The 16,657-nt window shown below is 49.4% G+C and overlaps 1 protein-coding gene across 1 annotated transcript in view; it reads right to left on the bottom strand.

The window, feature by feature from the left end:
* Positions 1-9,170: 9,170 nt before the first annotated feature.
* The window catches only part of LOC146174782 (ferredoxin-fold anticodon-binding domain-containing protein 1-like), a 59,216-nt gene continuing 51,729 nt past the window's right edge, over positions 9,171-16,657 (bottom strand). The window contains exons 4-5 of the mRNA XM_084583944.1: positions 10,753-10,884; positions 9,171-10,500 (exon numbers count right to left, since the gene is read on the bottom strand). Coding sequence (XP_084440070.1) covers positions 9,609-10,500; positions 10,753-10,884 — 1,024 coding nt within the window. The 3' untranslated portion in view covers positions 9,171-9,608. The remainder of the gene's footprint in view (positions 10,501-10,752; positions 10,885-16,657) is intronic.

Genomic DNA, 16,657 nt, shown 5'->3' on the forward strand with positions numbered 1-16,657 from the left:
CTACCGGTTTGTCCAATATAAACACGCCCACAACTGAGGGGAATCTTGTAAATAACCCCTTTCGCACATGCGACACGCTTGTTCTCTTCTAGGTGTTTTATGCCACACGTGCCTGATCTGGAAACATTCTTTCTCACCAAATTGTACAATCTGGACAGTTTGCAAGGTGCAGAAAGAACAATATCAACGCCATATTTACCTGAAATCTTTTTAAGATTATGTGAAACCTTATGAATGTAAGGAATGACTTCAAGTTTCCTCTGGCTAGTAGTTTGTAAGGAGACAGGTTGTTTTTCTTTTTCTTTCTTGCGTAGCTTCTTGGCCACCGATTCGGCAATCGCCCTTAACAGGAAACTCGGGTAACCCGCCTTCTCCAGTCGCTCCACTTGAAGATGAAAACTAGAATGCAGCATGTGAACGCATGATTTTAAAACCGCGGATCTAAAACATGAAGAGGCTAGGCCTCGCTTCACCACCTTAGAATGAGAAGAATCGAAAGGCAACAAGGCTTTCCTCGTCCTGGGTTGGAAGGCCCAACACACATGATCACTGTGGTTAAAAAGCAGTTTAAGATCTAAAAACTGAATGGAAGCCTTTTGTGGAAGTTCCTAAAGTCGCCTAATATCTCGTTAGCTACTTCTGTTAGAACATCATCGGATGAGTTTCAAAATAATCAAAAAACCATCTACGTATCTAAATATCTTTCGATGTGGAAGAGTTGTTTTACTCGATACCACACGAAGAACTTTTCAGCGCAGTAAGAGAGTTGATTGAAGTTTGTGGAGTGGTTAGGTTCCAGAACTCCCGTGGTGTGTCACCAGATTCTTTTCTTGAGCCCCTTTCTTTTTATCTTTGTTCCACCATTGTGTCTTTTGACGAAAAATTGTACGTTCAGAAGAACGGAATATGTATAGGATCTAGCGTCGCCCCTGTGCTGTGTGAAATCTTTCTTGCGCATTTAGACCGTTTGCTTGAGCGTAAGCTAACACAACCCTTCATTGCAAAGATATTTAGATACGTAGATGATTTTTTGATTATTTTGAAACTCATCCGATGATGTTCTAGCAGAAGTAGCTAACGAGATATTAGGCGACTTTAGGAACTTCCACAAAAGGCTTCCATTCAGTTTTTAGATCTTAAACTGCTTTTTAACCACAGTGATCATGTGTGTTGGGCCTTGCAACCCAGGGCGAGGAAAGCCTTGTTGCCTTTCGATTCTTCTCATTCTAAGGTGGTGAAGCGAGTCCTAGCCTCTTCATGTTTTAGATCCACGGTTTTAAAATCATGCGTTCACATGCTGCATTCTAGTTTTCATCTTCAAGTGGAGCGACTGGAGAAGGCAGGTTACCCGAGATTCCTGTTAAGGGCGATTGCCGAATCGGTGGCCAAGAAGCTACGCAAGAAAGAAAAAGAAAAACAACCTGTCTCCTTACAAACTACTAGCCAGAGGAAACTTGAAGTCATTCCTTACATTCATAAGGTTTCACATAATCTTAAAAAGATTTCAGGTAAATATGGCGTTGATATTGTTCTTTCTGCACCTTGCAAACTGTCCAGATTGTACAATTTGGTGAGAAAGAATGTTTCCAGATCAGGCACGTGTGGCATAAAACACCTAGAAGAGAACAAGCGTGTCGCATGTGCGAAAGGGGTTATTTACAAGATTCCCCTCAGTTGTGGGCGTGTTTATATTGGACAAACCGGTAGGTGCTTAAATGATCGTTTACGAGAACACGCGCGTTCCTTGGGGGAGGCAGGGGCTCGAATTTGCCGATTCACTGCCATAGTTGTCGGGGCTGTCGCCCACAGCCCAGCCAGACTGAGATTATAGGAAGAAGGAAGGGACAACTTGAGAGAGAGATTGTAGAGGCGGTTGCCATCCAGCGTTCGCATCCAGATGAATGCGTTAGCTCACCTTCTGTCGCTCTCCTCCAAAAAGAACTAGATTTCCTTGTCATGTGACTTCTTGGGTGGTTGTTATACTTTTTTGTTTGTATGCATCCACTTTCTCCCCTGGTTGTCGGCCGATAAAAATGATTTTGAACCTCTTGTTTTGGATTCGTTTCATGCTCATCTAGTGCGGAGATCTTTGTCTTTTCATTCATGTGCTGTTGTAGATTGTTCAGATTATTTTGTAATGATTTCCTCTTTTACAGATTATGCTTGTTATCATCCTTTTATCAACTTCCACGTGCTGATTGTTGTCTTTTAAGGTTCGCCGAAGGTCTTGTTTGGTTTTCATGTTTCAGCCCACTTTACCTGATTGTAAGGTCACATGTGCCATCTGTCTTTAAAAGCCCCTGTTTTTTCAATAAACGTTTCAGTTGCCAGTACCGCCCTGTGTTGTCTCTAGCCTCCGTCCTGTGTCTGCTGCGGTTTTATTTTCCTTATGTCTGTGCTACCTTGCCTATATTCAAGACGTGTTTTCGTTGTGCCGCAAGGTGAACAGCTTCCATGCCAGAAAGTGACAAGATAGGGCATATCCTCAAGGGTATAGCGGATGATGCGTTCAACATCCTTTTCTGTACGGATTGCGCTACCATCGACTCGATACTTCAAGTCTGTCGAAGATTCGAGCAGGCTAAACAACCTCGTCTCGTACATCGCCTTGACCGCCTTCCGAACACGGCGGCTACATCATCCTGCGCTGACCTGCCTCCTTTGCAACAGTCTTCTCATCCAGCAAACATCTCTCGGATCATCCGCAGAGAACTCGAGGCCTCGGCTCCTGCATCACTCACGTCTCCGCCGCCCGACACCATGGCCATGATACAGGCCGTTGTTCGCCAGAAACTTGCCAACGTCGGCATCTCCTCCAGCCCCGTGCCGCCATCGTCACCAACGCACCCTGTTCCTGTAGTGGCTGCTGCTACCACCAGCCAGGCTTCCCCACGTCGCTACCCTAGCCGCAATCCTGCAGAGTGGCGCACTGCTGCAGCTGAGGCTCAAAGGAAGTACCTTTGCAAGACAAACTGAACCACCTTTGCAGGCTGCGAGGTTAGAAACTGGGTTTGGGCCCACTGCGGAGGAGGGGCGCGCAGCGGGGTTTACGGAGCTTCTTCTAAACGCACACCCCTAGAAAAGCCGAGCGCCAGGCCGGGGGACGCTTGTACCCATTTTTACCGGTTGGTGTCCGGCGGTGGGTTTTGAACTAACCAACTCCCGCAGCCGAGACGGGCGCTTATAACCACTAACCGCGCCGGCCACACATCTCGTCATTGCTGTAGCCATACCTTCTTCGCCCCTCGCTCTTGTTACAACGCCGACCGTCGATACTACAATGGACCTCGACGCTTCCCTGCCCAACCAGAGGAGCCCCGCCCCGCCTATGATGGACCTGGACATTATCTTCCTCAAACAGATCAGCCTCGCAACGAAACCGTCCCCACTGCCCGTCGCTCCAGCCGATCTCCATCCCCACTGGCTCGTCGATCCCGCTCACCGGTCCCTCCTCGCAGCTCCTCCCCATCATACGCCGGCACCTATTCGGGAAACTAGCGAGTGCAGCGCCCGGGAGTGGCGCTGCATTACCGACCCGGACTGTCAACTCGGAACTGACCCCCACACCCAGACGTAACCTCATTGACATTCTTGTGGACGGAGCCTTCGTTTCTGCCCTTATTGACACTGGAACCCATATTTCAGTCCTTAGTTCGTTGTTCCGCCAGCGCCTAAAAAAAGTTCTTATGCCCGCTCACACCTCTACAGTTCATGTTGCTGATGAAAACACTGCTACCATCATCGGAATGTGCACTGCGGGCGTCAGTATCGCCGGCCACCACGTCCCTGTGTTCTTCGCCGTCCTTACTACTTGTCATCAAGACGTGATTTTAGACCTAGACTTTTCAATAGCCCATTCCGCTCTCATTGACTGTTCCTCCGGACTCCTGCGCCTAGCCCTGCCCTATTGTGTTCACGACCCCAGTGCTGACCATTCCCAGCCTCGCCTCCGCTCCAGTACATTTACTCGCCTACCTCCCGAGGCGGCTGTATACGTGCCCATGTTACCTTTTCCCTCCCTTCCTGACGACGACTACGTTGTCAACCCCATCACCGACGTCACTCTACAGCGCAACATCGTCCTGCCTCATAACATTGTACACGTCGATAATAACCTCACCTACATTCCCGTACTTAACTTCTGCATGTCTTCGCAAGTTCTCCCGGAGGGCATTTTCCTTGCCGAGCTGTCCCCTTTGTCCAGCTTTATTATTTCTGCAGTGCTGTCCGATCGTCACGCCGAGGTACCTGCACAATCTGTCCCGTCACTTAGTCCGGAGGACCGCATCTCAGCCATGGTTGCCTCTGACCTGCGTCCCGAATATGCCAGCGCCCTTGCCGACCTTTTGCGGTCATACAGCGACATTTTTGATTTCGGTAACGGATCCCTGGGCCAAACGTCCGTCGCCACACATCGCATCGATACTGGAGATGGTCGTCCTATTCACAGACGGCCTTACAGAGTTGCTCTTTCCGAGCGCCGGATCATTCAGGAAGAAGTGGAGAAAATGGTGGCCAGCAACATTATTGAGCCGTCGAGCAGCCCCTGGGCGTCTCCAGTAGCACTCGTCAAAAAGAAAGACAACAGCTGGAGGTTTTGCGTAGGTTATCGACACTTAAACAAGATAAAAAAAGACGTGCACCCTCTTCCAAGGATCGATGACGTCCTCGACTGCCTGCATGATGCCAACTACTTCTCTTCCATCGATCTCCGTTCTGGATATTGGCAGATCTCTGTTGACGAAAGAGATCGTGAAAAGACGGCTTTTGTCACCCCGGATGGCCTCTACCAATTAAAGTTGATGCCTTTCGGCTTATGTAATGCCCCTGCGACCTTTGAGCGCATGATGGACTCCTTACTACGCGGGTTCAAATGAACCACGTGTCTGTGCTACCTCGATGACGTCATCGCATTTTCATCAATCTTTGAGGGCCACCTTCATCATGTTTCGGCTATTCTTGGCGCCTTCCGACGAGCTGGCCTTCAGTTGAACTCCAAGAAGTGTAGCTTTGGTCGCCGGGAACTCAAGGTCCTAGGAAACTTGGTCAACACCCATGGCATCCAGCCGGATCCCGACAAAATTCGCTCTGTAAGTGATTTTCCTATACCGAAATCTAGCAGCGACGTGCGTAGCTTCCTCGGACTTTCGTCATATTTCCGGCGATTTGTACCAAACTTCGTGGAAATCGCCCGTCCACTCACGCAGCTTCTGAAAAAAGGGGTCTCCTTTTCTTGGGCTGGGACCACGAACAATCAGCCGCCTCCGTCGCTCTTATTGCTCACCTCACCGATCCGCCAGTGTTGGCTCACTTCAATCCGTTAGCGCCCACAGAAGTACACACCGACGCAAGTGGCCATGGAATTGGTGCCGTTCTCGCACAACGTCAGCTCGGTTCCCCTCGCGTCATCGCCTATGCCAGCCGACTTCTCTCTGCTGCCGAACAGAATTATTCCATCACTGAACGTGTGTGCTTAGCCCTAGTTTGGGCCATTACGAAGTTCCGCCCTTATTTGTATTGGCGGCCATTCACAGTAGTCACTGACCACCACACATTGTGTTGGCTTTCCACACTCAAAGACCCTACTGGCCGCCTTGGACGTTGGGCCTTGCGCCTTCAGGAGTACAATTTTTCAGTAGTTTATAAGTCTGGCCAGTTGCATCGAGACGCCGATTGCCTGTCCCGCCATCCGGTCGACCCGCCAAGCCAACTTGAATGTGACAATGACACTTGCGTGCTCTCTATTTCTAACTTTTCCGACATTCGCCGGGAGCAACGCCAGGACCCTCAGCTTCGCGGAATTATCAATCGCCTCGGCGCCGATCGCCATGACCCCTCCCTTCGTTTGTTTGTGCTCCACGACGGCACCTTATACCGGCACAATATGCGACCTGATCGCCCCGACCTTCTACTAGTAGTCCCTTAGCACCTACGCACAGCCGTCCTTGAACAGCTTCACGACGTTACCACAGCGGGTCATCTAGGCGTCTCTCACACATACGGCAGTGTGCGCCGTCGGTTCTTTTGGCCGGGCCTATACCGCGAAGTCCGCCGCTACGTGGCTGCCTGTGACCGCTGTCAACGCCGGAAAAAGCCATCAGTTTTACCAGCTGGGCATCTGCAGCCGATCGACATCCCCACAGACCCATTTTCTCGAGTGGGTCTGGATCTTCTAGGGCCTTTTCCACTGTCCGCATCGGGGAACAAATGGATTGCGATGACCACTGATTACACCACACGCTACGCGGTCACACGAGCAATACCAACCAGTTGTGCAACTGATGTCGCTGCTTTCCTTCTCAATGACGTTATACTCGTCCATGGAGCTCCCCGCCAACTGCTCACCGACCGTGGCCGTTGCTTTCTTGCGCGTATAGTCGACGACATCCTACGATTGTGCAACGTTCGTCATTCTTTCATGACTGCCTTACGAACGGGCTTACTGAACGCCTTAACCGGACAATAACTAACATGCTGTCTATGTACGTTTCTGATGACCACCGCGACTGGGGCATAACGCTGCCATTTGTGACATTTGCATACAATTCGTCGCGTCAAGACACTACCGGCTACTCCCCCTTCTATACGGCCGTGAACCTCTGCTTCCTTTTGACAGCCTGCTCCCTTCTGTCGACACTGCCAGCTCATATGCTCGTGACGCCATAGCCTGAGCTGATGCTGCCCGCGTTGTTGCAACCGACTCGCAGCCTCCCAGCCCTCCCAGAAACGTCGCTATGATTTCTGTCATCGCAACACTCAGTATTATTGCGGCTCTCTCGTGCTACTTTGGACCCCAGCTCGCCGCGTTGGCCTTTCGGGAAAACTTTTGCCCCGTTATATAGGACCGTACCGCATTTTACGACAAGTGACTCCAGTGACATACGAAATTGCACTCTTGCACCCCGCAACGCATACCTCTACACCACGCACCAAGACGGTCCATGTTGCACACCTCAAGCTGTACTACACGGGCCCTGGTTTGGACGCTATTACGCACCGGGACGGTGCTTTTCAGCCGGCGGGGTAGTATTACATTAGGCGGTGCATGCACTGATATCTGCGTAAGGACGGAAGAAGAATCTAGTGAGTTTTGGTGAAGACGACGTTCGAGCAGTGTCGGTTGGTGCCCGGTTGACGCTGCTGTGTTTCTGTGTGCTTTGTGCAGTGTCATCTTGGACTAATCTCTTGGCCTTACCTTGCCATGTATCAATATATTCAATGAGGCGGGAGGATGAGGTCAGGAAGTTTGCAGGGGTCAAGTAGATGCAGCTAGCAGGACTGGGTTAACTGGAGGAATCCTAGCTTCGCTCTGCGGTGGGTATAGTCTGGCTGGTGATGATGATGATGATATATTGAATTGTGCATCTTGAAGCTGAGCGAGACGCATACGGTTACAGTGACAGAGCACACGTCGGGTATGAGTTCCGCGCTCTGTGCGTCTTCCATTGTCACCGTTTGTGTTGCGTGTGCAAAATGTGCAGCTACGTATTCTGCTACAGTGTGCTCGATATGGGTTCGAGAGTAGTCTGGTCATATCTGGTTCTGCCTGCTGTGCTTCCATACTTCTGGGTTGCTGTTGTTCATAATTCTTTGCCAAACACAGACACACTTTCTGCACTGCGCATAGTGCAGTTCGGCTCTCCGCTAATTACAGCACCGGTGGTGCAAACGGTGTGTTCTTTTGACCAATTTCCAAATATTTGGACTGATCCTCGATTCTTAGAAATATGTCTCGGGACGGAACAAATGACTGCTTTAGCGATGAAATTTGGTTTTCGGTATATGCCGTGCAGAATCTACATGAATGTAAGAGATATTTTGCCTCAAATCAAGCAAGAAAGCGTCAATGTAGCGTTATAATAAAGCGTGCATTCTGCTCTATCATAGCAGAATGCCATTCGCCGTAGTGAGTTTCGGTGCGACGTGTTGCAATGTGCAGTTGTCGGCGCGGCAATAGTTTCAAAAGTCATTTATTCGAAATGACTTTTGAAAAGTATCCAGTGACTGGATACTGAATTGACAGAATAAGCGTGCCAGCGAACGAAATAATAAATCAAACATTCCGGGCTATGGTAGTAGGACAATCTGCAGTCTTAAACAGGTAATATGTATTGACTATTTCATGCAAACCAGAGTAAATAATTATCGAAGTGTTGATTTATAGCTGAAGATAGAGCCACTCTACGTTCGGTAAGATGAAGCCGGCTCCTCCGAGAAGGCTATATGATGCATCGATGAAAATTAATATTATTTGAACTGGAGTAAAGTTTGAGGGGTATTTGAATACGGTGGCCTGTAAAAAGACCCAATATTTATCCGAGACTCATGATCTAAGGTTACTTGCTCTGCACTGTCTCATATAAGTTAGATTCTACATTCATTCGTAGGACTTTCGACCATATATACCAAACCAAACGTCCATATATGTGTTACTGACGCTACCGTTGTCGAAGGAGGCGTCACGCATATGTCCGGGCCACGAACAAAAGCCACGCAGGTCCTCTCCGGGCTCCCGCCGCGAATTCTTCAGGGGAGCTCTGCTCCGCTGTCGCGCTGCTCTCCAGTTTCTCACGAGGCACCCTAGCCTCTCAAGTTAGTCGGCCGTTCCGGTCTCGGACATCTGGTAGGAGATGGAATGATCAGATGTACTGAGTGAACTATGCCGCCGCGGAAACGGACCATTGACGCCATTCGAGCAAGTGGTAACGCAACGTAGGGACAATAAATCTGTTAACTTGGTCTTGTTAAACTACTATGTTGGCTACACATACTACAGCGTATACATTAACAGAACACCGCCACTGTGTACGTTATGGCCGTTCCGGTAAACTGTTCAATTCGGTGATGTTTTGTTTAACGTCCCAAACTGACTCATTGGCTGAAAGACTGGGAGAGAAGGGAGAGAGATGTGTGGTTGGTGTCGATATAGTCTGAGGCTCCAGCGGCTGCCGCTGCTGTCCGTGCTCATGTTACGAGGGCCGTTTGAGCCTCGAACCGACTCATACCATGAGGGAAGCCATAGTGGAGGGCTCCAGAAATTTATACTACCTGGGATTCTTTATCGCGTTCTGACATCGCGAAGTACACGGGCGCGCCTTGTTTCTCGCCTCCATCGAAAAGCGGCCGCAATGGCCAGGATTTGTGATTGATAGCCGTAAACATTCATTGACAGCTATTGACCCGTTGCGGAAACTACCATTCGTAATCTCACAATGAAATTTTGATCACTCATGATCACTTTTTTTTAAATTCAATTTAAAATGACCACAACGGCTATGAGGAAACTGGACTATATGCAAACAAAACCGACTTTGTTAGCAGTCTTGTCAAAAAGAAAAGTTTGTTTATTATAGTTTTTGTACCGCAACAGACAAAACAGCCTAACAAACAAAATAACGAAGATGAGACACCACCGCCCGGCTTCTTTTTTACCTTTAAGTTTTGAAGCAGCATCAAGTGCTCGGGTTTTCAGATCTGTGCCCATATTCCTTCTGTGCAGCCTCCAAGTCGGCGTGCTCTTTCAACTGACGTCCACAAATTTCAGAGCTTTCAAGAACACGTGTCGATGTCAGCAGTCCTTTGGCACATCGTATGCAAGCATTGGCTCGTCACCTTACCTGCACTGGCAGCACATCAGTGAGGGCACGTCCCAGTGCGAGGTGGAAATCGCGCGCCGCTTCCCGACTCAGGGCTTTCCACAGAGACTGATAAACGAGTCGGTAACATCGACTCCTTCGCCCACTGTCAGTAAACGTGTAATCGTCAACCAGTCGGATGCTTTGGAGAAGCTCTCCCGCCGCATTGTATATCAACTTGAACAAAACGTGTTCGTCGAAGCCCTCACCCAGCCACATGCTGAGATCGTGCGTGTACAATGTGCCAGGATATAGAGGGCCGCTTTCCTGGTCATGCCCAGACAAAAGAAGGCGCCAGTCATCCAGGCAGTTTAAAGCAAGAGACAACAGCTCAACATGAATACTTAGCTGCCATTCAGTCTCATTGCCCTCAGCCGGTCCTAAATAAGAGTTGTTGAACATATCATCTAAGGAACAACCAAAGCTGCTGATGTCTGCTGAAGTGGTCAGAGCGTCCGATGAAAGACCGTTACACACTTGAGACGAGAACCGCACTGTAGCTACATGCAGGCTGCGACAGTAGATACGCCAGCATGCGGTTGTCGCTGTCCCCGAGTCATCACTGTCCCAAGAGACTGTCGCAGGAATAAAAGGGCAAGACGAGAAGTTGTCGCCGCCAATGTCCTGCAAGATGGCACGACAGCCAGGCTTGTCCACGGTGATGTCGAGGACGTGGCCGAAAGGGGGCTGCACTGGGGAGCACACCGGCACGCTCACCATGCGGCATCGCCAGCGAGTTCCGGACTCGCCGCTGCCATCAGAGGTCGCCCATGGTGCGACGATGCGGGTACTCTCGACGCCTAATGCGGTGGCCAGGTGATGCACTGTTCTTCCCAGTGGGTTTTCGGGCGAACCCATGAGTGACCTGCAAGGACAGAGGTTTCGGTCAGCGGTGGCTTTTCGTAGGGCTTTTACTACACGTGAACTGCGTCGCCCTACGTCTAAGCTCACCGTGGGACCACCAATAGCTAGCTATAAGCGTCGCCATCCAGTTTTCTATTTGTGCACACAGGTAAGCTTGGTCCTTGCCTACAAGTTCGCCCGCGCCTGTCTACATAACGCGCTCCTTTCATCCGACAGTCTCTAGCACTGGCGGTGTCCTTCCGTGTGCACCTACCTCAGGAGACTGGCCACGAGGTTCTGGTCGGCTTGCAGGGAGGCAGCGCTGGGCAGAGCTGCCACTGCGCTGCCCACCAGGCAGAACACGTGCGTCAGGGCGCCCTCGATGTGAAAACCCTTAGCTCCGCCCCTGTCGAGAAAGCACATAAGCAGTAAATTCTTGGCATTTCATGCCTGTTTCTGAGTAGGAATTTGAACTGCTCAACACAGCGAAGCAAACGAACCCATCCATGGCGATGGCAAGTGACATTCTATTTCGGCTAGCTTGCTGGGGTTCAGCGTTGGAACTGACCTAAAACGAAACATAAATGCAGTGGCGATTTTCGAACACTTAGCTGAAAGTTCGCAGAATGGGAACAGCTTTAGGATTTTCAGCGCATGCGATCAGCTAACGCTTGTTTACAGCGACAGCTGCTATAGGATTGGTTGGTTAGCCACACGCCTCTGCATTCTACAGAAAAATCCAGCGTCCGCCACAGTTGACTTTGATTATTGGGAGTTAATTTTTTTTCCCGCCTCGTACGGTGGGCTCGTGGCAAAGTGAGGAATTGTGTTCTCCACATCCGGGGAAAGGTACAAGGAGATAGGGCATAAAGAGAAAGGGTGGCTTGAGAGTTATGACAAGCGCACAGGGATGCACGCGGGGAAGGTGGCTGCCTCTGGAAGATCCCAGAGCGTATACGTGTACCGCAGAAGGAAGAGGTTATGGCAAGGGAATGGGTAACATGAGGATGGGTCCATGGAAAAACGCGGAACTATGAGGCAAAGCCAACTATAACAAGTTTCGTCGAACATGAGTCAAGCCGGGAAGCGTAACCGTATAGCAACTTCGGTGTACGTATTTGACAGATTCATACAAAAATAACCAGGAGGCAGGAACTTGAGAATACAAACACAAGCCTGCAATTATACATTCAAAGTTTAATATCCGTACAGTTAAGCGCAGTACGAAAAGCCCGAAGAAGCACATGACCAACATTCCTAAACCCCGACAGCTTCCAAGATTTCTGACACGAGATTTGCGAGAAGCAAATCAGAGACATACCAGTATTTTATCCAATACGCACCGCTCGTACTACCTCCCGCGTTCTGACACCAGTTGACGAACTGACAACCTCAATAGAGGGCTTGGTATGTGCGGGCGGGTGTGTGATGAAACAATGCCACCTTCAGTTCACATGGCGCCTTTATATATCGCATAACTGAAACACGCATATCGCAATGCTTACGCCCATCCGTCGGCTTGTATATTACCTATAGGGGCTGGCGGAGAGCATTAAGTATAGCACAAGATAAGTTGTGACAACCTTCAATTAATTTGAAAACAATCAAAAGAACAAACAAAATCATAGCTGATACCATGGTATATGCGACAAGTTACTCGTTTTCTATTTCTGAATGGCCGCCTCACATTCCGCAACCCAATTTTGCTTCGCCGTCGCTTTTTCGTCCCAGACGTGGGTGGTGCTTCTGAATTAGTGTGGTGTGGGTGGTTGCTCGGTGCCATTTTTAAGGGCGGTTCAGGAGACGGGAAGCATATCGCATATCTTTATCTCAGTCTCACACGTATGCATGCACGCACGCACAGCGTTTTTTTCGCAGTGCAAAGGACTGCGATGCAATGTAAGAACGAAAACTTAATGCTTGGTAATTTAGCAATGGCCGCAAAACAAGCACCGCTCCTTATTCGAGCTAGAATCTTCAATTTCCAGCGCCGTAAGGTTTTAAACGCGCAATCGATGAACTTGTGACGTTTGATCGCACCTTTAAATGCATGTAACGGACTTGAGGAAAGCCACAGCGGACGATTCTGGCTGAAAGCGCGTGGGGCTATGGCCGGCTACAGATATCGCCGCGAATATTTCTAATGTTTGTTTTCTCGCGTCGTTTGTTCGAAGCCGTTGGAACGCAGCGTAATCGCTTTGCGGAGAGAGAGGCGACCAGATTTCTCGGGAATGATCGTAGTCTCGTGGAATTGCTTCTACAATGCTCAAGGTTGCCGTCAGGGGAATTTCGAAAAAAAAAAAAAAAAGAAAAACTGCTGTTTCCCTTGTCGTCTCTAGCAAATGTAACCATGAAATGCATCTACTGTAGATTGCTGTAGGCCATAGGTGAGTCTGGTCCCATTGTATTTAGTTTGTCTCGTTTGTCCCTGTCTCTTTTGCACAGTCCATAGAATTAATACGAGTCCAGAATGAACTGGACGCTGCTAGTAGCCTTGAACTCGGGCGTGTCCAGGTCAGGCCATGCCACATCGCAATCCGAAGTTCCTTTGCCGCTGACATCGTTAATGCGCAGGGCGATATCAGGAGGCGCATGCGCACACAAGAGTCAGGCTGGTAAGATTACCGAGCCGCAAGCCAAAGTTAAGCTCATTTCAGGCTCTTGCCTTTCAAAACACATCCGCTCGGGTGCCAAATCATTTCCGCCGTCATCACTATTTTTTCCCGTGTCTACTCGCTGTTCAACTAAAAACTGGCGCACAACCTTGATATACAGGTATAACCCGTATTTGGGTGACGGATTAAAGAGGTTCCTCTGCCCCAGATAATGTTCCCAGAGCCCGATAGAGCTCTGAGTAAAACACTAGTCAGCTGCGGCAGCTCCAAATAGACACCTAATCTTTTAATCCGTACATTTACTCCAAATTATTCCCAGAGGAGTACGATCGCATCTCTACTGGCATCAAAAGGCAGATATACCATACATATTATATTCATGTAATCAAGGCACGCCACCGGAGAGTCTGCAGCTGTCTACCCAATCGCAGGTGAAGGCCGCGCTGCTCAGCCCAGACCGGAGGTTCAACTCCAAGTCAGAGCGAGCCGAACAGGTCGCCAAATTACGTCGTTGGTCGGCCACTTAGCATCTGGCCTAGAACTGGAGCCAACCGCGGGGAGGGGACACTTGCCGAACTCGTACCTAAAGCCCTTCCTCAATAAAGCCTTCCACCTCCTGCTATCTCCAGAAAAAAAGGTAGAGCCCAGTGCACACGGACAAAATTTATCCCCCGCCGGGGTGGCGCAGTGGTTACGGCGCTCGACTATTGCTCCCAAGGATGCGGTATCGAATCCCGGCCTCGGCGGCCGCTTTTCGGTGGCGGCGAAAAGTAAGGCGTCCGTGTGCTGTGCGGTGTCAGCGGACGTTAAAGAACCCCGAGTGGTCGAAATTTCCGGAGTCCTCCACTACCGCGTCTCTCATAGCCTGAGTCGCTTTGAGACGTTAAACCCCACAAACAAAACCAAATTTATTTATCCTTGATCGGGCTCAGAGAGCCGCCGCCGTCTTGTTTGGGTGGCCATTTGATTATGTTGGTGATTATTTTATTTCATTTCGGTACCAGTTCCCGCCTATAGACAGCGGCCATCTGCCCTTCAGCGCGCCCGGCCGCGTATCGGACGTTTCGCTCGCCGTGGCCATCTGACACCCTCCGCCAGACTTTGGGCACGTGCGCATTCAAGCAAGTCGGCGCCTACAAAGTACCCTTTTTGTTTGCAATGTTTTTCAGAGTTCGTGCGCAGCTGGAAATTCCCACACCACCGCTAATAAAAACCGGCCCGGCAGGCACCATTACCCACTTCTTATCCTGCCTCAGCTGTAAGCAAGATTTTGTTCTAGGAATGGATGGTGCTGGCCAGTGTTGCCTGGGAGCGGTATGTGGTAGAGGTGTGGAGAGAGAGCGGGGGAGGGGCGCTTTTTGTGGACGGCGCGAAAATTTAAAACTGCCAGTGAAGACGGGGACGGAGGGGCGGGGGAGTCTGTTGCACGGGTGGGGGCACGTGCTCGAAATGCTATGGTAGGTAACCACGAAAGCCTTAACACCTAGCGGACTACTTCCTGTCGTGGATGAATAATGTGTGGCGGTTACTGCAAACTTGAATTGTAAACGACTTTAGCTATAATGAGGTGGTAGCATTTTTCATTCTCGCACGCGAGAGTATGATGGTATTTCTTCGCCTCCAGTGTGCTGCCCATCTCACCCATGGCGACCTATAGCGTGAACGACGCTACGTGATCAAGTTTTGCGTGCCGCCTAGCGACTCCAGAAAGTTGTGTCGATCTGACTCTGAAAGTTGTGTCGATCTGACTCACCGACGACAGTCTTAAACTGGACCGCTGAAATTTCTTTTTGTGCCCTAGAAATATAAGGAATTAAAAGGACGTCATTCTGATAAGGAGAACGTTGCAGTCAAACAGCTAGAAATGTATTCACTGATTTTTTTTTTTCAGGCAATGCAGAAACAGCACGAGTGCATTTCATTGAAAAGAAATGACATTGAATGAGGCGAACGTCCGGTGAATAGTTAAAAAAATAAATCAATATTTAAGAGAATCGTAACAACCCATATTGTTGAGAGTTCGACGCCGATCCGTCTGTTCAAACATGTTTGAGCCCGCTGTGACGCAAGACGGAGTGCCGGCAGGGCAATTTATTTTATACAGCCCAAACTAACTAATGTTAAAACATGTTGATTCGATGAAACGAAGCTGTCACTAACCACTTGACCATAGTCGAAGAAAGCAAGTACGTTCCGAAACCCGTAGGAGTTCATCGTGCACAGTGAGATCGACACGAGCATCGGCAGTGAATGATTTAGATGATAACACTATTACGCAATGATTGTCCATACATGCCTGGGATGGGACCTTCGTTCTTGCTTAAGGTCTAATCGAACTGCAAATATGAACTTTAAATGCGCTTTTTAAGTCAACATGCATGCTTCAAAAAGAACAAAGGCGTCATGCAACGAATATATACCCGATCATTACGCCATTTTCCTTAAATACAAATTCGCCACCACTCCTGTTGCACTCGAGCAAGACCGCTTCCTCCATTTCTTCGAACCTTACAGTAGTGCTGGTGACTTTCACACCATACGGCGCCTTGGCTTCCGGTGTAAGTGGAATTAGAGTAAAACAGTCAACGCTAATCGTTGGCGTCGATAATCCGATCTTCGCCGTGACTTCAGAACCCTGAAAGGCGCCCCGCGGGTGCTTCAGTGTGCGCCAAGCTGCACCCTCAAGTTTCGTCCTTCTGTTCGGCGTCACGTTCGCCCTCAGGTTGGCCGCACATCCCGGATGACGCTCGCATGCGTTTGTTGAAGATGGGAGCTAAAAATTACAGGGTCTCTTAGATGTCTCTTAAGAGGAGAAAGGCGAAAGTCTACACCGCTCTTACCCTACAATTTCCATCCCATCGTTAGCATCTTGTAGGCATTCGTTGTAGTGCAGCATATAATTATAATTGGTATACAGCAAGAGAAAGGCGCAACTCACACTTTCCCCGGCAAGTGTGAGTTGGGACGGTACACCATCGCTCCTGTCGCGTGGCGTTCCTTGGCGCGCGTTCAAGTGCGGGATTACAGATGGCAGGGACGTTTCCCGCCTCGGCCAATCAGAACGTCGCAAAAGCGGGACACACGTTGTAAACGACAGCATGAGCCATTAAGGCTTTCGCCTTAAAATCGTCTTTTGTATAATAACTAGAGGCAGCTTGTGTTTTAATAGCCTTATCTGAAAGCTTGGTCGTCACCTTTAGACTGACCACAGCCGAGAACGACGCCCACAGATGCCGTCATGTTTTTCGCCGACGTATATACGAAAACCGACTAAACTGCTAAAAAACTCTGCTTTGGAAAGTTGATGTCAGTTTTAGTGCGAATGCACTATTTCCCGAAATCTAACCCGGCCGGATATTAGCAAACCATATCCCGTAGGAGCACTCGAGCAGACGATGCTTTCCTCTGAGCAAGCGCCACCTGGCGACAAATAGTGTGTATATTGTCTAAAACGAATAAGCTCCAGTGCGCCTACGGGATATGGTTTGCCAATACGCATTCCGGAGAGGCCGAATATATCTCTCAGACGCTCTAGGAGTGCTGCGGGAATTAGGCAGCCCAGAA

The sequence above is a fragment of the Amblyomma maculatum genome, chromosome 11 (genome assembly GCF_055883805.1).
Source record: "Amblyomma maculatum isolate TAMU_Amacu chromosome 11, ASM5588380v1, whole genome shotgun sequence".
Classification (NCBI taxonomy): Eukaryota; Metazoa; Arthropoda; class Arachnida; order Ixodida; family Ixodidae; genus Amblyomma; species Amblyomma maculatum.